At 39.0% G+C, this 24,366-nt stretch overlaps 1 protein-coding gene across 6 annotated transcripts in view; it reads left to right on the forward strand.

Annotated features, from left to right (window-relative positions):
* ADAM23 (ADAM metallopeptidase domain 23) overlaps positions 1–24,366 on the forward strand; it is a 173,647-nt gene that overhangs the window by 144,152 nt on the left and 5,129 nt on the right. For 2 of the 6 annotated variants that reach the window (XM_034655055.1, XM_034655058.1), the window contains 2 exons: positions 1,593–1,704; positions 13,788–15,714. In XM_034655055.1, the coding sequence (XP_034510946.1) occupies positions 1,593–1,704; positions 13,788–13,882 (207 nt within the window). In that variant the 3' untranslated portion in view covers positions 13,883–15,714. Of the gene's footprint in view, positions 1–1,592; positions 1,705–9,563; positions 10,153–13,787; positions 15,715–24,366 lie in introns of those variants that run through there. The other 4 variants (XM_034655056.1, XM_034655059.1, XM_034655054.1 and 1 more) reach the window with 2 other exon arrangements.

The raw sequence follows: 24,366 nt of genomic DNA on the forward strand, positions 1-24,366 counted from the left end.
TGCCAGATCACTTAGACTAGAGGCTGGATCACTGATAGAATTCACATGTTTCAAGTTGTATGGTTATGCTCAGACCATTGTCAGCTGAAGAGAAGGTGGCCTTCTCTGCTCACACTGGCATGGATTTGTAATTCTACAGGCGACATTTCTCGTTGAGTGAATTACTTTTGTAATTCTCTGAAAAATGGTTAGGCACACACTGCCTGGCAAACCTAGGCTTAATATCTAGACACAAATTTTAATAATTATTTAAATTGGCTTAGTCAAAGAAATATATTTCAAAAATTTATACAGACTTTTAGAAATGGAAAAAAGAGACATGAAGAAATTGAGAGTGATAATATAAAAGGAAGATGCTGGAATGAAGGTAAACATAATTCAGAATATAGCTAGCAGAGGATGTGGAGTAGAACAAGGTAGAGAGGCCTAGGAAGGACATGCCCAGTAACTAGAGTTTTGGGTTTGGTTGCATCCTAGGCTCACAGTGGGAGGCAGTATAGCTTAACGATTTAGAGCATGGATTTGGAGGCTAGAAAGAGCCATGGGTTTGAGTCCTGGTGACTTTGGGTAAGTCACTTACTTTCTCAGCCACAGGCTGCTCTTGTGAGGATTAAATTAGATGCTTTACATAAAGCGCTCAGCATCAGTGCTTAGCACATAGTCAAGGTGCCATCATCGCTGTGTCAAAATAAAAGCTCCGGACAGACCTTTCATTTACTGCTCTGGAAATATCATAAAACTTAACGCCTAGAGAGGCCCTTCATTCTCTGCTACCCCTCCTACTTTTTCATCCTGTTAAATGAAAGGTCAAATTCAGCCTCATTAATCGTAATTGTGATGTAACATTTCCAATTTAAAAGGTTCTCACAGCAATAAACTTATAGTCAACCTATCATCTCTACTGATCAGTGTCTGAATGTATCTCACAGGCATATAAGAGTTTAAACACCTCTGTCTCTGGTTTGCAGATGGTGGTTTATTTCATCTAAATCACAGGCCCATTCCAGCATGCTATTTGGTCTCCAGGACAAGCAAAAGGAGACAAAAGATCATGCTAGGAGGGTCTTCAGCCTGGCTGACTGAGAGAAGAATGATCCCACGGGCAGGCAGGGGAGGTGGGCGGGGGGCTCATTTGGCTGACAGTGCTACCAAAGGAATGTGATATTGGACATTGTGAGGTAAAACAGTGCATTGGTGATTTATGTCTTTTGCTGGCCTTGCCACTGGAGCCCAGTATCTGTTAATTTCTTAAATTAAGCATATGTTTCTAAAGTATGTTCCTGGAAACAATTACTTCTGGAAAAAACTACATCATCAGACATTTGTGCACTTAAATAATATCAACATAAGCAATTAACATTTAATTAAAAGTTTTCTTCTTTTTAATATTTATCTCTCTCTACTTAACAAAAAAACACCATTCAACAATTTAATGTATCCATTGTCTCTCTTGTCAACCATGGGAGACTTAAAAAACTCAAAATGGTTTTTAAAAGCTTCTACCCGAATGTTCTGTGTCTCTTTTACATTTGTTGCCATTATTCAGAAAAGCACAGTGAAAATGTGCCATCTCTGTTCTTTGTTCTTTCCAGGTATGTAGTAATGAGGCCACCTGCATCTGTGATTTCACCTGGGCAGGGACAGACTGCAGCATCCGGGATCCGGTTAGGAACCTTCACCCCCCCAAGGATGAAGGACCCAAGGGTTTGTGTGATTTTGGGTTCAATTCATTGCATACTGAAGTTGTTGGTACTCTTCCAAAGGTGTCAATATAACAACTTAATAGATTTGAAAAGAGACATGTCAGAATATCTTTTTTTTTTTTTTGCCATTCATATATATAATTCACGTTACTGCAGAATTAAGGATTCTAGAATGATGTATCAAAAGAAAAGTGTTTGAATTTCCCCTTAGTTTAGAACTGAGATTAGGAAGAAGTAAATATACCAGTTTCCTTCCTTCCAGTTTCCTTTCTTTCCTTTAAACCTTTTTCATAATCACATATGTTAATCATTTTACAGTTTGTCCATGCTATGCCAGTTTTCTAATAGGTACGATCTTTTTGGCTGACATATGAGACTCTAGTCATTCCTCAATATTTGAGTTCCTCCAGAGGGAGATGGCAGTCTTTTATGCTCTGTTTAAACACACTTTGGTGGGAAAGAAGTTGAAAATCTTCACATAACTTTAATTCTTCAAAGAGAACATGAAAGATCTGGACTTTGTTTTAATCAGCCATCAGAAGGAAAGAAATCAGAATTTTATTACTTTATTTTTTTTAAAGATTTTATCNCTTTATTTTTTTAAAGATTTTATCTATCTGTCTATCTATCTATCTATCTAGAGTGTGGGGAAGGGCAGATGAAGAGGGAGAGAGAGAATCTCAAGCAGACTCTGTGCTGAGCACAGAGTCTGACACAGGGCTCTGTCCCATGACCCTGAAATCATGACCTGAGCTGAAATCAAGAGTCAGATGCTCAACCGACTGAGCCAGCCAAGTGCCCCTAGAATTTTAGAATCAGAGTCTCAGTGGCCATCTAGAGCCACCCTTGTTTTGCAGATGAAAACACCTAGGCCTTGAACTCAGATGACATCCTATAGTTATGCAGGTAACCAGAGACAAGGCTGGGATCAAGACCCAAATGCCCAGTCTCAGACCCATTCTCTTCCGTTATATTGTGTTATAATGTAGTCTTTGTTACCATGAACATGGTAATCATTTTCTCATTATTCCCCCCATTCCCAAGCCCTCGTATGGTTTTCAAAGATCTAAAAAATGCATCAGTTGCTTACCGCGGCGTCTATAGCACTGTACCTGAGAAACCGGAGCTACCGGAACAAAGGGTGCACCCAGTGACATCGTTCCTCAGCGTCTTCTTCTTCATGGTACCACTAGTGGTATTTTATAAATAACTGTCATGATTTTTTCCCCTGCAGATAGGAAAAATACATATAGAAATAGTACCATTTTGATCTGCTTAGTTTTGCATGAAAGCTCATTTAAACTCTCTGAACTTCAGCATTGTCCATATGAGAAAATCTGACTTCAAAAGTGTGTGAAGCTCCATGGTCCTCAATTCCTGAAGAGATTTAGCTGGTCCGGGTGCATGTGTAATGTTCAGTAATAGTGGGTGTGTTTAACACTCTCCATGCATTTGCGGAATATGCCCATGAACTTAAAATTCTGTAAGAATCATGGTCACGCCCTCACAGTCTATTTCTGTTCTCCTTCTTCTATTTGTAAAAAGGAACCAGTTCCACTTTTACATTTAGTGTTTAGTTACCTTAAAACTGGAACAAAAAATTCTTGGATCCACCTTCAGAAGTTAGATTTAGAGCAGATGTAAAGCTCTTACAAGGGAAGCAGACATTCGCGCTTTCCAAATTTTCTCTCCAGGGCATGTTAGTTTCTCTTCGTTCTCCTAAAGGTCTGGAAGCTGTTTCTTCAAGTGATGTATAAAGATGCCTGAAGAGATGAGCAGAGCTCAGTTGGCTTAGCCTCTCTCCTTTTCCATTAGGTGGGGTAGGTGATTATCAGGTGTCTGGTTCTGTCTGTTCCCCACTCCCTCGTTCACCCCCCCCCCCAATGCCTAGAAAGCTTAGTTGGAGGCGTAAGCAACTGCATTCTGGAGAAGAGGAGATTCACGGCTGCCTTCCATCTTGTTTTCCTTGTCCCTGTGGGCTAGTCTATATTTTCTTTTAACAATAACTTTTAGGACCATTCAAGTAATAACCTGTTTATTGTAGGGAATTTTGAAAATACAGAAAAGATTAAAAAGGAAATAAAAATCACGCTTAATTCCACAACTCAGAGGTAATCAGGATATGCATCCTGGTATGTTTTTTTCTGTTGCATGTTTTCTTTTTTCATTTTTAACGAAGGTGATGGAGTCACTAAAGTAAAGGCGCCCACTGGTTCTAAAATTGTTAAAATCCTCGTGACTCTGGTAATCTTGATTAAATTGAAAAAAGCCATTAATTACTACAAATGAAGAGCAGTCATTGTAAATTATTAGATTTCCAGAAAAGGCAAGCAATTTTAGTATGACTAAATAATAGCTCTGTCTGTAATGGTTATTAATATCTTTCCAGCCTCTATAAAAAAACTCTGTTAATACACCAGTAAAACGAGAAACAACAGAAATCAAAGTTAACACCTTGTAGTGAGTTTTATGATTTTATTTTTGGTACTCTGTTAAAAGAAAATGGTAAGAGAGAAACTACGGACTTTAATTCTATCCAGATAGCAAATATTTATTGACCATCTACAATCAAATGACTGCATATCCTTGGCATACTGTAGGCACTCAATAAATGTTACATCCTTTCCCACTGGGAACATGTGGAAGAAATAAAATGGTACACGTTAGTGCTGATTTTCAGCTTATCAGTAATCATTTGTTGTATTGCCTTGTTGAAGAGGAACAGGTCGTGAACTCCAGATATTGAAACAACTGGTACTTTCTTGAGTGTAGGTTCGGCCGCTTGTGAGGTACCTAGGGTTTCCTCTAACTGCCATATATTCTTTCTCATGATCAAATTAGTTTGGTTGGCACTTGCCTTACCGATCACAGTGGGTGCTTCTCAAATGCTTGCCATATGTAATGGGCAACAGCCAAATGATCCGGCCTGTCCTCTCTGTAGATGAAGGTTTTCTGGATAGTACAGTGATGGATATTTTAAAAATACTTAGTTTTACTTAATTTCAGTGTGTTTTCTTGTTAGGGAGAAAAAAATTTCAAGAAGAAAAATGAAAATATTGCCTTTTTTATCCCTAACATGGGCATAAAAGATAAATTGTATCCAACTGCAGGCCTCTGACTTGAAGGCTGCTTAGTAAGAATCAAGGAGAACTCTGTGACTTTGCTTCGATTGATTTGAGGGCATCAGAAATGAGCCAATGTGTTTGGGGTATTTTAACAGTAAGTTTCTGGAAGAATAAAAATTCATCTTCTCCGTCTGGAGAAGGAACAACAACAAAAAAAAGCACACATAAAAATATTGTCTTTGAAGTCACTGTGTACTTGTTGACCCACAGTTTAAAGCACACTGGTTTCTTTGCTCCAACTTCTCAAACCAAAATTATTAAAAGACAGGAAATAGCATTTCAAAGCAAAAACCATGTGAGCAGGCATTTTTTTAAAAAAGGATTTTCTCTTACACATTATTCCACTCATGTTCTCCACATTGCCATTTATTTCACGTAAGACTCTTCTGGTCCCTCTTCTCCCAGCATGTGTCCACTGAATTCATGGAGAGACATTACTTTGGTTTGTCCTCATGCGGTAGAGTAAGTTTGCACCCTTTAAAAGGCCTGGAGCCCCCCTGCTGCAGGGAGAGCCAGGAGAAGTACTGGTAACTTTTGACAGTTTGTGGGCGTCTTTGCATGGTGCTTGTTATGCAATACGATGGAACTTCTCTCGTTGCATGATTTGTATCACCATTTCAGGACGGAAGAGAAGAAACTGGAACATATCACATGTTTTCATTGATAAGGAAGGGCAGAGAGAGTTCCTGGGAGCTTTAACCAGCCCCTTTCATTATGTCCATAATCCTCAAATGAGAGATAGAAGGGCCTCAGGGGCCATTCAGTTCAGACCCATTGTTCTACAATTGAGAAAACTAGCTGAATTATCCGGGTTAACCACTAGATACGGACAAAGCCAAGAACCAAACATAGGTCGCCTGATCTTGAGCCGAATGCTCTTTCTGTCATTATGCAGTGCCTCATTTAAAGCTGAATATTCCGTTACCCTGCTGGGTCTCACAGTGTAGCAGTAAGTAGAAGGGGTGAAACAGTAACCAGGTAATGATTAAGCTGGTTAGCTGATCCATTACTTGTCAAGGGAGTATTATATTGTTAGCATTCAGTATTTTGAAAACAGTAATTTCTAAGTCTTAATGCCTTGAGGGGTATTATTTAGTGTTTCCATGTACCTTTCCATATATCTTGTTGATAACTTCCTTTGTGAGTGCACTAATCTTTGATTTTGTAATTTAGATGATTACATATGAAGTATTATTACCATATATGATTATGCTCATGTATAATTATGTATCACCTATGTATTTTTCTCATTAATAATGGCCCCATCAATAACCTAAGGATTTACCAGCTTTAAAATTTTTTTCGTGACTGAGTTTATTTTGTTTGAGTTCAGAAAAACTCCACGATAGTTTTCATTGGCTGTATAAACTGACCGAAATAGTTTTCTTATATGAAATAATTTGTTTTTCATCTTTTTTAGACATTTGTCCCAATGTATCGGAAAATGAACTTAAATTTGTTTTTTAATTTCATGAAAAAGAGTAAGGAGATCTGATTGTGTGTCTAACATTGAAATATGGAGCCAGAAAACACATATTTGTCTGCCATGCCAATATTATACTCTTAAGTATAAAGAACATATTTAGTATTTATTTCTAATCTTAAATTTTAGCAAAATCAGAAATCCCTGCAGAAAGAACTTTGGCTTATGGAGTACAAATGATGGCTTTGATGCCTCCTGCCTTTGAAGTATTAAGGGATGCGGGATGATAGCCCCTTTGGTCATTAGAATCACATGGATGAAATAATGGACCTTTTTGTTTCAGAAACTCTCTAAAAGTATGAAAAAAACCCCAACTATTCAGTTTCAAAAGCACAATTTCACGCTGTCTGAAGCATGACTTGTCTGTGGAAGAATTCTACATATAAAGTAGAAAGTCTTATGAAAAGGAGGAAAGTTATAGTTTGTATCTTAATACTACACGCTTATTAAAAAATTCTGCCTTTTAGCACGCATGATCCTAGATAGGCAGAGAACCCAAATGATAATAATAAACCAACAAACAACAGAAATTAATGAATTAACGAAAATGAAGACATACTGCTAGGTGATAAAGAATTTCCACAAACAAGTTGTAATGTGGAGGTAAGTACGTTAAAAGAGTTAGGGAACAAAGTCGAGTCCCTAATAGGGGACTGCGTTAGTGGCTAGGGTCTTTACGAGTTCCGTCTCCAGGTTTGGTGGGAGGCAAAGAAAAATAAGGTGCTTCATCATGGGCCTGGCATAGTTCCTGGGACAAAAAAAGACAGTTAGTAGATAACAGATGAACAAATGAACGAGTGAATGAACAAACAATTACAGTTATGCCATTAATAAATTAGTCCAGATGTAAAACGGCAGCACAGCACAGGCCCCCAAAGGTTCAAGGGTTTGTTTTGTTTTGTTTTGTTTTGTTTAATAAGAAGATAAACCCTTTATAGCTGTGAGGAGCAGCCGAGCCCTCAGTTTTCAAATTTGTCCCCTGTAAAAATCCANAGTCCAGATGTAAAACGGCAGCACAGCACAGGCCCCCAAAGGTTCAAGGGTTTGTTTTGTTTTGTTTTGTTTAATAAGAAGATAAACGCTTTGTAGCTGTGAGGAGCAGCCGAACCCTCAGTTTTCAAATTTGTCCCCTGTAAAAATCCGCCTGCTTGTGAGCCACTCAAAATTAATTCATGTCAGTTTAAAAGCAGGTTGAGTCATGACCCGCTGGAAGAGATAGCCCTGTTAAGTGTCATGATAAAGGGTCAAGAGTACTCTACATGCATTTTCAGTGTACCAGAAGTAAGGGTCGTGGGAGGGAAGGCGGGCGAACAAGGAGGAGTGGGGATACTTTTCCCACTTTATCTTGCTTTGCTGTTAGAGTGCGTATCAGTGAAGAATTTGGAAATAATCGCGCTCAGCAGAGATCATAGACTCTGTTTATCTGGAATGCGTATTTCAAGCACCCGTAGCTCCCCTGGTTGGTTTCTAAAACCCACATGACAGATGGCCTCGTTTTCTTGATTCCACAGTGAAAAGTTACATCCGTAGCAAACACAAAAGCCTCTTTAAATTGCTATTTTATTCATCATTCATGCAGTTACAGTTTTTTAAAGTTAACAAATATTCATTTAGCACCACATTTTACCGGTGTATGTGTGTTTCCTACAATTTAGCATTATAAAGTGTTGTAGCTTATGTAAACATTGAAGAAGTAATAGGACTTTCATGCATTTTGGCTCTGAGGGCCAATGCCCAAATCTTAAGCGGAAAAAAAAAAAGAAAAAAAAATCACAAACTAATGTATCTTTGTTAATTTAGTATTTGGCAATGATTTTCTAAGATCTTAAAAAAAATTAGTACTTATATCTATAATACCTTTCAATCCAGCATTAGCCTTCACAGTTTGGAAATCTGAGATATAGTGTGGGTTACTTTGGATTCTAATGTAGTCAGATTTGGGAAACATCACCACCACCTTATATGTTGGTCTTTTTTCCATTCCCCTGAATGCCCTCAGTAGACTTTCTGTTTTCTGTTGTGTTTCCCATCTTTCTTTTTTTTTTTTGCTTTTTAAGAACAACTCAGGTTGTGCCTACCTAATGACAAAACTAGAGTCTCACTCATGTAGTTTGCCCTGTGATAAAATGCAGTACAGCTGCTCCCAGGGCTGGAGATCCGAGGTTCTCTTTCTTCTGTGGGAGAGTAGTTAGACAAAAAGGTCAATGAACCCAATATTAAGCCTTAAAAAATTGTGAGTTCCAGTTGTGGTTCTTTGTTTTGCGTCAGTGTCTCACAGCTCACAGTCTGTGTGATGCAGCCTTATCGAAGTGAATCTCTCTTTTCAGTAGTAAAGTGGTGTGAAGCCAGTACTTTTGATTCGCGTGGAGGTGAGGTAAAGTGTGTACATGTCCACGTGCTTGCACTGCCCCCCCCCAATCTTAAATAATCTGTCTTCCTGCTTCAACCCTGAACTTCATCTTGCCTGTGGAGAGCAGCCTGGGGACCTCTGCTCCTTGCAGGCCCTTCTTGCAGTCTCTGAAATCTCTGCAGGGAAGTGGGAATGTGCAGGGATGGAGCGTCTCCACGCAGTAATCTCTACTCCTGGGCCCTCGGGAAGCTTCCCGGCGACCTTTGTTTTTCTCTCAGTGAATAGTTCTTGCATGGGAAACTGTAAACAAAAAAACCTAAATGCCCAAATACTGGGGCAGAAACCCAAACATGACAGAGTTATGTGAAATGCACTCTTCCAGGTGAAAATACACTTCATTTCAAAGACACTCTGTTTTATACGTGTAAGGATTTTCACAAAATTGGATAAAAAGCTCTGAATTTTAAGAACATGTAGCTTCTTAGACATAGTTTGCAGTGTGAGAAGTTTATAAAGTATACTAATGGTTTGTTACTTTGTAATTAAAACCCAGACTTGCTGTTACGCAATTTAAGAGACATTTTAATTCCAACTCCTTCCTTGTAGGAACAAACTCTAACTCCAATTAGATTATTTATGTGGCTAAGTGTATTTATAAGAGATGATGTTTGTAAGAAGGGTTTGTGGAGTTTGAAGTTAAATTATCCTCAAAATTATCAAAATTATCCTTAAGTATTTTCAGTGTGTACGTAGACCTTCATTTCAAATCTTAAAGGAAAGGTGTCAGTATTTAACTGACTCTCAAAGCATTTCCTAAATAGAATATTTTGTGTGTTAGCAAAATCAGTGTGTAATTAATTTCCTATGTTAAAAAAAAATATCTCCGTTTTCCCTCCACACAGTGAACATGGCCACAAGCAGGCTAATAGGTGCTGTGGCCGGCACCATTCTGGCCCTGGGGGTGATTTTTGGAGGCACAGGGTGGGGAATAGAGTAAGCATCTTTGTGAGTTTCAGAGTGTTTCTGTTTGGTTCCTGGTGTGTGAGCTGACCTTTCGTCCCTGACCCCTACCGTGTGTTGTCTCGTTGACGTGTTTCCCATGCTAGTGCAACTTGTGGTGTGATTTGGATGTGTTTGTGTCATGTGGTTTTCTCGTGCAGTGAAGAACCTTCTCCTGTCTGGAACAATGTGGGGCATAAAATAATATTGGGGTGCTTATGATGTCTTCACAATTAAGACAATGGTCCAAAAGCTTCCATTGCTCCTCTATTTATAAAAGTAATTTTAAGATACAGACATTTTATTGTCATTATTTCTTATTGGCAAAAAAATGCTTTTATGCGATTGTTTGATTAGGATTCCTTTAATGAATGCAATCTTCACTAGTCAAATAGATCCACATACCCAATTAGGAATTATCAATAGTTGTAGCTTCTTTTTAAGATAATCTGAATGATAGTCACTAATACCTTTTCCACTTAATTAAAGTGATAGAGGAGGCTTTGGATTAATTTTTTAAAATAAGATAATATATTGCCTTCATTTTTTTCATATAAAATAGATAATTCAAATTAGAAGTTTACATAAATATTTGGGACCTAGTATGATGAAGAAGAATGAGATATTTATCCAGCCCTGTAAAACCTTCCGTGAACAATTGCAAATTATCTGGTGGTTTTGTCTTAAAAGTAGCCGGTGCATTAATAAGTAAATTGTGTGTCACTTGCCTGTTGATCTCTCCCAGAAATACAAGCTTTTCTGGCGCCTTTATTTAGGTTGCTCTGTACTTGACCCACACCCTCAGAATAGCCATCAGTTCTCCATGGGATAGTGCTTTCATGAGGTTGCTAACCTGTAGACCAAAAGATTATTGCCATTTTCCCCTCTTTCTCTAATTATAGAGAACATTTACAGATGACAGAAATAGCCCTTCACGTGCTGTCTGTGTTCATGGGGCTGGTGGGAACACTTCCCAGTGAGTCAAGGATGAGGTACAAGTATCTTAAGAAATCACCAGATACCCTGCACTCAACTGGTCCAAACTATGGGCATGTTGATCCTATGACGCACATTCCTCCTTAGTCCCAGTAATTACAGCCCATGGGTGCTCTTCCATTCGGGGCCTGGGAGACTCCAGTCAGAGGGACTCAGGCCCAGAGGTCCTGCTCTGTGTTGAAGATGACCTGAACCTTCTCTCCCCTGGTTTGAAGGGCTTTGACTAGACTTGCCCCTGCTCGCTCACATCCCCCTGGTAGGAACTGTGAAACTAGTTAACTCAGCAGCTAGAAACACTGGAAAAGATGTTTTGTTTCTCTTTACTTGTAAGAAAAGAGAGTAGTATGGCAGAGGTAACATCTTTAGAGAAACCAAACTCTGTCTTGTAAAATTTCACCTTGGATCTGCTGACTGGTTATATATAGAAGTAACATTCCTTTTCCAGGGGAAATTTTATATATACATATATGTGAAATTCCTCTTTGAAGAAAGGTAGTTTTCTAAAAAAANACATTCCTTTTCCAGGGGAAATTTTATATATACATATATGTGAAATTCCTCTTTGAAGAAAGGTAGTTTTCTTAAAAAAAAAAGAAAAAGAAAAGAAAAAAAGAAAAGAAAATCATTCCAGTGGTGTTTTTTAGATTATTTATTGACCATAATTGTGATTTGCTGCAATGTGCCAACTAAGGGATGAAGTTTAATAATTTTACCTTTGAGCCTTAAAGATAGGCAAACTGCAAGGCGTCCGTTGTAAAGCATGGTCCTTGTTACCAGCCTTTGTTCTCATCCTCACTTCCCGTCTTGTTGGTTTGTGCCTATTTCTGGTTGTGACAGGTAAGTCCATATAAGTGTATTTTTTTCTAAAAATAAATTTATTATTACCCTTGGTTGATGCACTATTTTTGTTTATTAGCTGATTGTTTTCCTTCGATTTCTAAATTTTGCCATAATTGCTAAATAATAAATATAGCTTTTAAAAAAAAATCTGCAATAGTACAGTACAAATTGTTTTAACACCTCCTGGCTTTGCTGATAGTGTCATGTTCATTTAGTCACTAAGGATTCCACGGACAGAGGGTTTGGGCTTTTTTGTGTGTTTGGGGGTTTTTTGGGAGGGAGGGGAGTGAGGGCTTTTATTTCTACTCCTTAGTTTATAATTGTAAATCAGGAATCATTTCTCATGAATTATGTATTGATTCTAATCCCAGCCTGTTTTCCGAGTTAGTAAAGTGCAAATCATGCCTAAAGCATAACGTACACAGAAATATAAATATTTTCTCAATGTTTGTTTCAAAATGTGTTTCCGTGCGGGAAGGAAATATATATAAATGGAATGTTTCAGTAGAGCAGGGGTTAGCAAACGTTCTGTAAGGGGCCAATAGGTAAATAGTTTTGACTTTGCAGGCGACAGGATGTTTGTCACAACCTTGGGACTCTGCTGTTTTAGTGCAAAAGCACCTGGGAAACAACATGAAAATGAATTAGTGTGGCTGCCCTCCAGTCAGATTTCTTCGCAAAAACAGGAAGTGGGGCCAGATTTGGCCAGTGGGCTGTAGCTTGCTGACCCTTGATTTATAGCACAAGCTTTGGAGTCAGACAAATCTGTGTTCAAATCTTGCCTCTGTCACTACATTCTAGAAGCCGCTCTTTCTTCTTCTACTGAACAGGGGTAGTCCTAATTCCTACCTCGTGTGGTTTTTGTGAGGATCCCGTGAGCTAGTATTTGTCACGTGCTTAGAGTCACACCTGGCACGTAGTAAGTGCTCGATGCAGAGTGACCAGCCTGCTTTTCTTGCTTTCTTATTAGTAGTTCTTATAATTCGTGCATTTCTGAAGGCCACTGAGATGTGTGTTCCATAGGACCTCAGTGGTTAGTCTTAAGAATGTGTCACAAGCCCACGAGCCTGAAGATACCATATCCCCACACCCCTTACCACGGCTGTCCTCCCAGCTTTCTACTCACCCTCGCAAGCACCGGGGGGTCTTGGAGTTAAAAACATGTGGCGCACACAACTTTAGTCCTGCTGAAAGTGGCATCTGTTTATGTACTCAGTTGAGGGCACCGATGTGAGCAGAAAAGAGAATTTTTTACAGAAGTGAATATATACGTATATATATTTGGGCTTTGTGACTTCTGGAACAGGATATTCAGCTAGGACTGAATTTTGCTGCTAGGGGCCCTGTACCTATGTATTAGCATCCCAAAGGATATGATGATATTCATAATCTTGTACTAAAGTTAATGTCGCTTACACTGACAAATTGCGAGCCAAGGCGTTTTCCTGTGCATAGAGAGGATGTGCTGTCCCGTGTATCACCTCTGACTCAGACAATTGATGGAAACTCCACCTTGTGTTTTCTATCTTGCTGTCCTTTCTGCTCCCTTTTAAAAATCTATCTCCAAGCCTCAGCTTGCACATGAGAACTTGAAGGATAGTCTCAACTGAACCTGAAGAATCTTTTTTCCATTTCCCACAGAATTCCCCAGATGAGTTTTGTGCTTCCTTCCTATCTTGTCTTTGGAACCTCCTGCCATAGTTTCAACGCTCGATGCGTCTGTACAGTGAAGAAACGCGTCTCTGAGCACGAGGCTTCAAAGTCAGATCTCTATTAGTAACACCCTTCTGACTCTTAAATGTGAACTGTTTCCACGTGGGGGATTAAAAAAAATAAAATAGCGTCTTCAGACCAGTTGGCGTGCTGCTTGAGAGAGCTCTGGATTAGAGTATTGTCCCTCTTTTCCCGCCCTCATTGGCCAGCCAGGTCGAGCTAGTTCTAATGCATCTGTGTCTGGATGTGCTCTTTCGCTTGTTTGAGTCATGGTATTGGGAAGGAGGAGGAGAAAGACGGGCGGCGCCCGCCGTGGGGCTCCTTCGCTTCACATTCAGTGGAAGGTGAATTTAAAGGAACTGAGTTGTGCAGAAGCTTGAGGTGTGGAGACATTCCTAGCCAAGCAGGAGCTCTCCATGGCATCAGAAGCGCCATTAAACTAAGGAAATAAAGGCGATTGAAGTCTTTAGCAATTTTTTTGTGCAGGGTATTTACTTCCTGAAACCGCTTAACTGCCTTTCCCTTGTGGTAACGATAGTCGGCTCATATGACTTTCTTCCCATGATCCTTTGTCACAGGTCCTAGTGCCACCAATCTCATAATAGGCTCCATCGCTGGTGCCATCCTGGTAGCAGCTATTGTCCTTGGGGGCACAGGATGGGGATTTAAGTAAGCAACGGCGCATGTCTGCTTCTCAGTGGCTCTGGCACTTCTCTTTTCTGCTTACATAACCAAGTTTTGAGTTCCTGCTACGAGATTGCAAGGTTGAACAGTAAACTGCTACAAGTAAATATTTTTATTGAGAAATGGGTTAGAGAAGAAGAAGCATGGAACATCAGATGTCATCTTCAGGCTAGTGGGATAACAGGACACGGAGAAGGCACTCACACGCACTAACTTAAGGAGAACAAAGTAGAGGTTCTTCAGGGAAAGATGCTCCAGCTTTTAGGAGCGATGCTTTTTATACACGATGCTCAGGAAACTAGGTAGTCGGAAATAAGTGGATATAAATCCTTTGTATCTGTTTAAACTGATTTGTATTCCACTGACATGTTGAGATTTTCACAACCTAAGTAACGATTTATTTGTTCATTATTTTTTCACACATAACATGTTATACATAGCTTTGTAATTTGAAAAGCTTCATTATTTTATTAAAAATAGATTTTTAAAATGTTATTAATTCCTTAACCGACTGAATTGGTTTCACGTTGGAATTTGAAATCTGTGGCATTGTGATACTTAAATATTTTCTCATTAACTGCACATTAACTGGTATGTTTCCATCGTGACCTTTATTTTGGACTGTGCATTGATCATTGAACTGAGTTTGTTCAAATAGAAATGGCAGATATTCACAAATTAACCTTAATTATGATCAAAATTTGTAAAGCTAATATATCAAGGTTAGATGTTTTCATAGCTCATAGTCATTGGATAATTGCTTTTTATATCTTTTCATACAGTGGTGGCTTGATTATTATGATTTGTAGATAAGACTTCCTGTGCCAAATACTCCCTGTGATAAATTAAGTCCCAACCAGATCTGTAGAAACAAATTTCAGTGGGAAATAAGACCATTACCTAAATTGAAAACCCACTTTGCCTCCGTCTGGTTACTCAGTAGAGGAAGTTTTTTACTTGAATTATCTGAATAATTGCATTAATTATGAACTTAATGCTATTTTACATTTTGAATCCTGAATTCAAAATATTGAAACCAGATAAAATATTATTAGAAACTGACTATGAAGGAAAAACAAACCACACAATGATTTAAATACATTCAACATTTTTTGCTAATTTTGTTATCGTATTGATTCAATGAGTAAGCCTATAAGTTGTTGAGTGGCTTCAACTTAGAAAGTTCTTATCAAATGGTACTTCCTTTCTACAGAGATACTTGTAGACTTGAACTTGTTTGCTGAAACAGTAGTCTTGGTATCATTGTGTTTTCAAAAACACACACAAAATGGGCAACTCAAATTTGAATTTCTCATTGTGGTATTAACAAAACATTGCCCAGGTAATGAGTCACTTACGGTACCTAACAATAACAACAACAACAACAAAATACATGCATATTTTTGTCGTTGTTGTTGTTTGGTTTTGGCCAGCCTGATTCAAGCAAGAATTTTTCTTGGTCCCATATTACTGTAAAAAAGTCACTGCACATTATGGTAGTTCCATGATCTGTTATTTTATAATGCTCCCTTGAACTTTTTCATAAACATGCTTCAAGAAAAATAAACTTAGCTTGTGCCCAAGCTTAAGCCTTCTTGGCATCAGGAAGCTTCAGTTTCAAGGACTGGAAAACAGTCCTGTGCATCTTTTGCTATCCAGCCACACACAATGCCAAATTTGCCATCTCGGCCTTCGGAGACAAGAACACTGTTCTGTAGCAGGACCTCAAAACAGTGGCCTGGCCTAGCGCACAGCTTGAATTGCATGTTTCTTTGGGGAAAAATGGAAAAGCCTTTGTCACTGTGTATATAAGTGAATTAAGCCCCGTGCAGNCCTTATATGTTGGTCTTTTTTCCATTCCCCTGAATGCCCTCAGTAGACTTTCTGTTTTCTGTTGTGTTTCCCATCTTTCTTTTTTTTTTTTGCTTTTTAAGAACAACTCAGGTTGTGCCTACCTAATGACAAAACTAGAGTCTCACTCATGTAGTTTGCCCTGTGATAAAATGCAGTACAGCTGCTCCCAGGGCTGGAGATCCGAGGTTCTCTTTCTTCTGTGGGAGAGTAGTTAGACAAAAAGGTCAATGAACCCAATATTAAGCCTTAAAAAATTGTGAGTTCCAGTTGTGGTTCTTTGTTTTGCGTCAGTGTCTCACAGCTCACAGTCTGTGTGATGCAGCCTTATCGAAGTGAATCTCTCTTTTCAGTAGTAAAGTGGTGTGAAGCCAGTACTTTTGATTCGCGTGGAGGTGAGGTAAAGTGTGTACATGTCCACGTGCTTGCACTGCCCCCCCCCAATCTTAAATAATCTGTCTTCCTGCTTCAACCCTGAACTTCATCTTGCCTGTGGAGAGCAGCCTGGGGACCTCTGCTCCTTGCAGGCCCTTCTTGCAGTCTCTGAAATCTCTGCAGGGAAGTGGGGATGTGCAGGGATGGAGTGTCTCCACGCAGTAATCTCTACTCCTGGGCCCTCGGGAAGCTTCCCGGCGACCTTTGTTTTTCTCTCAGTGAATAGTTCTTGCATGGGAAACTGTAAACAAAAAAACCTAAATGCCCAAATACTGGGGCAGAAACCCAAACATGACAGAGTTATGTGAAATGCACTCTTCCAGGTGAAAATACACTTCATTTCAAAGACACTCTGTTTTATATGTGTAAGGATTTTCACAAAATTGGATAAAAAGCTCTGAATTTTAAGAACATGTAGCTTCTTAGGCATAGTTTGCAGTGTGAGAAGTTTATAAAGTATACTAATGGCTTGTTACTTTGTAATTAAAACCCAGACTTGCTGTTACGCAATTTAAGAGACATTTTAATTCCAACTCCTTCCTTGTAGGAACAAACTCTAACTCCAATTAGATTATTTATGTGGCTAAGTGTATTTATAAGAGATGATGTTTGTAAGAAGGGTTTGTGGAGTTTGAAGTTAAATTATCCTCAAAATTATCAAAATTATCCTTAAGTATTTTCAGTGTGTACGTAGACCTTCATTTCAAATCTTAAAGGAAAGATGTCAGTATTTAACTGACTCTCAAAGCATTTCCTAAATAGAATATTTTGTGTGTTAGCAAAATCAGTGTGTAATTAATTTCCTATGTTAAAAAAAAATATCTCCGTTTTCCCTCCACACAGTGAACATGGCCACAAGCAGGCTAATAGGTGCTGTGGCCGGCACCATTCTGGCCCTGGGGGTGATTTTTGGAGGCACAGGGTGGGGAATAGAGTAAGCATCTTTGTGAGTTTCAGAGTGTTTCTGTTTGGTTCCTGGTGTGTGAGCTGACCTTTCGTCCCTGACCCCTACCGTGTGTTGTCTCGTTGACGTGTTTCCCATGCTAGTGCAACTTGTGGTGTGATTTGGATGTGTTTGTGTCATGTGGTTTTCTCGTGCAGTGAAGAACCTTCTCCTGTCTGGAACAATGTGGGGCATAAAATAATATTGGGGTGCTTATGATGTCTTCACAATTAAGACAATGGTCCAAAAGCTTCCATTGCTCCTCTATTTATAAAAGTAATTTTAAGATACAGACATTTTATTGTCATTATTTCTTATTGGCAAAAAAATGCTTTTATGCGATTGTTTGATTAGGATTCCTTTAATGAATGCAATCTTCACTAGTCAAATAGATCCACATACCCAATTAGGAATTATCAATAGTTGTAGCTTCTTTTTAAGATAATCTGAATGATAGTCACTAATACCTTTTCCACTTAATTAAAGTGATAGAGGAGGCTTTGGATTAATTTTTTAAAATAAGATAAGATATTGCCTTCATTTTTTTCATATAAAATAGATAATTCAAATTAGAAGTTTACATAAATATTTGGGACCTAGTATGATGAAGAAGAATGAGATATTTATCCAGCCCTGTAAAACCTTCCGTGAACAATTGCAAATTATCTGGTGGTTTTGTCTTAAAAGTAGCTGGTGCATTAATAAGTAAATTGTGTGTCACTTGCCTGTTGATCTCTCCCAGAAATACAAGCTTTTCTGGCGCCTTTATTTAGGTTGCTCTGTACTTGACCCACACCCTCAGAATAGCCATCAGTTCTCCATGGGATAGTGCTTTCATGAGGTTGCTAACCTGTAGACCAAAAGATTATTGCCATTTTTCCCTCTTTCTCTAATTATAGAGATCATTTACAGATGACAGAAATAGCCCTTCACGTGCTGTCTGTGTTCATGGGGCTGGTGGGAACACTTCCCAGTGAGTCAAGGATGAGGTACAAGTATCTTAAGAAATCACCAGATACCCTGCACTCAACTGGTCCAAACTATGGGCATGTTGATCCTATGACGCACATTCCTCCTTAGTCCCAGTAATTACAGCCCACGGGTGCTCTTCCATTCGGGGCCTGGGAGACTCCAGTCAGAGGGACTCAGGCCCAGAGGTCCTGCTCTGTGTTGAAGATGACCTGAACCTTCTCTCCCCTGGTTTGAAGGGCTTTGACTAGACTTGCCCCTGCTCGCTCACATCCCCCTGGTAGGAACTGTGAAACTAGTTAACTCAGCAGCTAGAAACACTGGAAAAGATGTTTTGTTTCTCTTTACTTGTAAGAAAAGAGAGTAGTATGGCAGAGGTAACATCTTTAGAGAAACCAAACTCTGTCTTGTAAAATTTCACCTTGGATCGGCTGACTGGTTATATATAGAAGTAACATTCCTTTTCCAGGGGAAATTTTATATATACATATATGTGAAATTCCTCTTTGAAGAAAGGTAGTTTTCTTAAAAAAAAAAGAAAAAGAAAAGAAAAAAAGAAAAGAAAATCATTCCAGTGGTGTTTTTTAGATTATTTATTGACCATAATTGTGATTTGCTGCAATGTGCCAACTAAGGGATGAAGTTTAATAATTTTACCTTTGAGCCTTAGAGATAGGCAAACCGCAAGGCGTCCGTTGTAAAGCATGGTCCTTGTTACCAGCCTTTGTTCTCATCCTCACTTCCCGTCTTGTTGGTTTGTGCCTATTTCTGGTTGTGACAGGTAAGTCCATATAAGTGTATTTTTTTCTAAAAATAAATTTATTATTACCCTTGGTTGATGCACTATTTTTGTTTATTAGCTGATTGTTTTCCTTCGATTTCTAAATTTTGCCATAATTGCTAAATAATAAATATAGCTTTTAAAAAAAAATCTGCAATAGTACAGTACAAATTGTTTTAACACCTCCTGGCTTTGCTGATAGTGTCATGTTCATTTAGTCACTAAGGATTCCACGGACAGAGGGTTTGGGCTTTTTTGTGTGTTTGGGGGTTTTTTGGGAGGGAGGGGAGTGAGGGCTTTTATTTCTACTCCTTAGTTTATAATTGTAAATCAGGAATCATTTCTCATGAATTATGTATTGATTCTAATCCCAGCCTGTTTTCCGAGTTAGTAAAGTGCAAATCATGCCTAAAGCATAACGTACACAGAAATATAAATATTTTCTCAATGTTTGTTTCAAAATGTGTTTCCGTGCGGGAAGGAAATATATATAAATGGAATGTTTCAGTAGAGCAGGGGTTAGCAAACGTTCTGTAAGGGGCCAATAGGTAAATAGTTTTGACTTTGCAGGCGACAGGATGTTTGTCACAACCTTGGGACTCTGCTGTTTTAGTGCAAAAGCACCTGGGAAACAACATGAAAATGAATTAGTGTGGCTGCCCTCCAGTCAGATTTCTTCGCAAAAACAGGAAGTGGGGCCAGATTTGGCCAGTGGGCTGTAGCTTGCTGACCCTTGATTTATAGCACAAGCTTTGGAGTCAGACAAATCTGTGTTCAAATCTTGCCTCTGTCACTACATTCTAGAAGCCGCTCTTTCTTCTTCTACTGAACAGGGGTAGTCCTAATTCCTACCTCGTGTGGTTTTTGTGAGGATCCCGTGAGCTAGTATTTGTCACGTGCTTAGAGTCACACCTGGCACGTAGTAAGTGCTCGATGCAGAGTGACCAGCCTGCTTTTCTTGCTTTCTTATTAGTAGTTCTTATAATTCGTGCATTTCTGAAGGCCACTGAGATGTGTGTTCCATAGGACCTCAGTGGTTAGTCTTAAGAATGTGTCACAAGCCCACGAGCCTGAAGATACCATATCCCCACACCCCTTACCACGGCTGTCCTCCCAGCTTTCTACTCACCCTCGCAAGCACCGGGGGGTCTTGGAGTTAAAAACATGTGGCGCACACAACTTTAGTCCTGCTGAAAGTGGCATCTGTTTATGTACTCAGTTGAGGGCACCGATGTGAGCAGAAAAGAGAATTTTTTACAGAAGTGAATATATACGTATATATATTTGGGCTTTGTGACTTCTGGAACAGGATATTCAGCTAGGACTGAATTTTGCTGCTAGGGGCCCTGTACCTATGTATTAGCATCCCAAAGGATATGATGATATTCATAATCTTGTACTAAAGTTAATGTCGCTTACACTGACAAATTGCGAGCCAAGGCGTTTTCCTGTGCATAGAGAGGATGTGCTGTCCCGTGTATCACCTCTGACTCAGACAATTGATGGAAACTCCACCTTGTGTTTTCTATCTTGCTGTCCTTTCTGCTCCCTTTTAAAAATCTATCTCCAAGCCTCAGCTTGCACATGAGAACTTGAAGGATAGTCTCAACTGAACCTGAAGAATCTTTTTTCCATTTCCCACAGAATTCCCCAGATGAGTTTTGTGCTTCCTTCCTATCTTGTTTTTGGAACCTCCTGCCATAGTTTCAACGCTCGATGCGTCTGTACAGTGAAGAAACGCGTCTCTGAGCATGAGGCTTCAAAGTCAGATCTCTATTAGTAACACCCTTCTGACTCTTAAATGTGAACTGTTTCCACGTGGGGGATTAAAAAAAATAGAATAGCGTCTTCAGACCAGTTGGCGTGCTGCTTGAGAGAGCTCTGGATTAGAGTATTGTCCCTCTTTTCCCGCCCTCATTGGCCAGCCAGGTCGAGCTAGTTCTAATGCATCTGTGTCTGGATGTGCTCTTTCGCTTGTTTGAGTCATGGTATTGGGAAGGAGGAGGAGAAAGACGGGCGGCGCCCGCCGTGGGGCTCCTTCGCTTCACATTCAGTGGAAGGTGAATTTAAAGGAACTGAGTTGTGCAGAAGCTTGAGGTGTGGAGACATTCCTAGCCAAGCAGGAGCTCTCCATGGCATCAGAAGCGCCATTAAACTAAGGAAATAAAGGCGATTGAAGTCTTTAGCAATTTTTTTGTGCAGGGTATTTACTTCCTGAAACCGCTTAACTGCCTTTCCCTTGTGGTAACATAGTCGGCTCATATGACTTTCTTCCCATGATCCTTTGTCACAGGTCCTAGTGCCACCAATCTCATAATAGGCTCCATCGCTGGTGCCATCCTGGTAGCAGCTATTGTCCTTGGGGGCACAGGATGGGGATTTAAGTAAGCAACGGCGCATGTCTGCTTCTCAGTGGCTCTGGCACTTCTCTTTTCTGCTTACATAACCAAGTTTTGAGTTCCTGCTACGAGATTGCAAGGTTGAACAGTAAACTGCTACAAGTAAATATTTTTATTGAGAAATGGGTTAGAGAAGAAGAAGCATGGAACATCAGATGTCATCTTCAGGCTAGTGGGATAACAGGACACGGAGAAGGCACTCACACGCACTAACTTAAGGAGAACAAAGTAGAGGTTCTTCAGGGAAAGATGCTCCAGCTTTTAGGAGCGATGCTTTTTATACACGATGCTCAGGAAACTAGGTAGTCGGAAATAAGTGGATATAAATCCTTTGTATCTGTTTAAACTGATTTGTATTCCACTGACATGTTGAGATTTTCACAACCTAAGTAACGATTTATTTGTTCATTATTTTTTCACACATAACATGTTATACATAGCTTTGTAATTTGAAAAGCTTCATTATTTTATTAAAAATAGATTTTTAAAATGTTATTAATTCCTTAACCGACTGAATTGGTTTCACGTTGGAATTTGAAATCTGTGGCATTGTGATACTTAAATATTTTCTCATTAACTGCACATTAACTGGTATGTTTCCATCGTGACCTTTATTTTGGACTGTGCATTGATCATTGAACTGAGTTTGTTCAAATAGAAATGGCAGATATTCACAAATTAACCTTAATTATGATCAAAATTTGTAAAGCTAATATATCAAGGTTAGATGTTTTCATAGCTCATAGTCATTGGATAATTGCTTTTTATATCTTTTCATACAGTGGTGGCTTGATTATTATGATTTGTAGATAAGACTTCCTGTGCCAAATACTCCCTGTGATAAATTAAGTCCCAACCAGATCTGTAGAAACAAATTTCAGTGGGAAATAAGACCATTACCTAAATTGAAAACCCACTTTGCCTCCGTCTGGTTACTCAGTAGAGGAAGTTTTTTACTTGAATTATCTGAATAATTGCATTAATTATGAACTTAATGCTATTTTACATTTTGAATCCTGAATTCAAAATATTGAAACCAGATAAAATATTATTAGAAACTGACTATGAAGGAAAAACAAACCACACAATGATTTAAATACATTCAACATTTTTTGCTAATTTTGTTATCGTATTGATTCAATGAGTAAGCCTACAAGTTGTTGAGTGTCTTCAACTTAGAAAGTTCTTATCAAATGGTACTTCCTTTCTACAGAGATACTTCTAGACTTGAACTTGTTTGCTGAAACAGTAGTCTTGGTATCATTGTGTTTTCAAAAACACACACAAAATGGGCAACTCAAATTTGAATTTCTCATTGTGGTATTAACAAAACATTGCCCAGGTAATGAGTCACTTACGGTACCTAACAATAACAACAACAACAACAAAATACATGCATATTTTTGTCGTTGTTGTTGTTTGGTTTTGGCCAGCCTGATTCAAGCAAGAATTTTTCTTGGTCCCATATTACTGTAAAAAAGTCACTGCACATTATGGTAGTTCCATGATCTGTTATTTTATAATGCTCCCTTGAACTTTTTCATAAACATGCTTCAAGAAAAATAAACTTAGCTTGTGCCCAAGCTTAAGCCTTCTTGGCATCAGGAAGCTTCAGTTTCAAGGACTGGAAAACAGTCCTGTGCATCTTTTGCTATCCAGCCACACACAATGCCAAATTTGCCATCTCGGCCTTCGGAGACAAGAACACTGTTCTGTAGCAGGACCTCAAAACAGTGGCCTGGCCTAGCGCACAGCTTGAATTGCATGTTTCTTTGGGGAAAAATGGAAAAGCCTTTGTCACTGTGTATATAAGTGAATTAAGCCCCGTGCAGATTATTTATATCTGAGAGAGATGTCTAATCAGCAGAAGAATAGAGAAAAGGAAGGGGAGGTGGACACCTAGCGAGGTGAGAAACAGCCCCTGCTGACCGCCGAGGGGGGACTACGGTGCAGACATGCGTACTGCTGCACTAAGCCAATGCCCCTCCCGTGCCCTGTGACCCTAGCAGTTACTGTAAAGGAAAACATCGTAGGGAGGCACACGATAATGTGAAGATCTCTATGCCCTAAAGCAAAGAAAAAAGAAAAGACCGAATGATTCTTAAATGTTAGGAGTTTGAACTTGGAGGGGCCTCTGCTCTTCGTGGTGACTATTGGTTGCTATCTGAGGACCTGAATTTGCTTTAGATTTTAATAGTAGCCATGGGGCTTCTATTAAACATTAAATAACTACTTCTACTTTGCAAAAGGCTTTGGATGCCCAATGACACAAGTTAGGTTCCCCCCACTTGGGCAATTTTGGAGACTATTGGTCTAGAAGTTATTTGCTAATTGAACTGAAAGTCTTTGAGTTTTTCATTGAGTTCAGTGTAAATACAAAAGAGGGTCATTTAGGATCAGAAGTTGAAAATAGTTTGTAAAAGAGATTGCTCTAAATACTGTCATTGGATATCCTTCCTGGAATTGTGTTTTACTAGAAAGAAAAGAAAAGCAAGTAGCAAAGTCGCCTGAAGAACTGGAGGATACATAAAATTTTAGGTTAAAGGAAAGCATATTAACTGCTCAGGGGAAGTATTGCTTTTAGCTAAAGTCACATTTCTTGGGGTGGAACACTGTGAGTCATTTAACTGTGGAAGAAGTGTCTTATCATATGCAAACCGTTCAAATATAAATGAGAAAACGGCTATGCTCTGACCCCTGACAATGTCTGCCATTCTCTATAGATTTTTTCTTAAGCCATATTTTTCCTCTGAAATAGGTGGTAAAAAGCACAAGTCTATGTGAGTGTGCGTGCATGTGTGACTGCACCTTCGTGTGAATAAACGATAATGAAGTTTGGTCAAGATAATTGTGATAAAAAAACAATATAAGTCTAGACGACATCTTTCTAGCAGAATAATAGAGTCTGCAAGCTTTGCTTAATGCACACAAGAATTCCATAAGCAATGTCGTTAAACTCCTGAGAAGAAGAAACATGCTTTATTTGGTAGGTTATTTTATTGAACATATTCTGATGCGTGAGGTAATGTGTAGTAACTTCAGTTAATCCCATACTCCAGAAGTAGTTAGTTTGTGGATTCTCAGTCTTTGGAGTG

The sequence above is a fragment of the Ailuropoda melanoleuca genome, chromosome 2 (assembly GCF_002007445.2).
Source record: "Ailuropoda melanoleuca isolate Jingjing chromosome 2, ASM200744v2, whole genome shotgun sequence".
Lineage (NCBI taxonomy): Eukaryota > Metazoa > Chordata > Mammalia > Carnivora > Ursidae > Ailuropoda > Ailuropoda melanoleuca.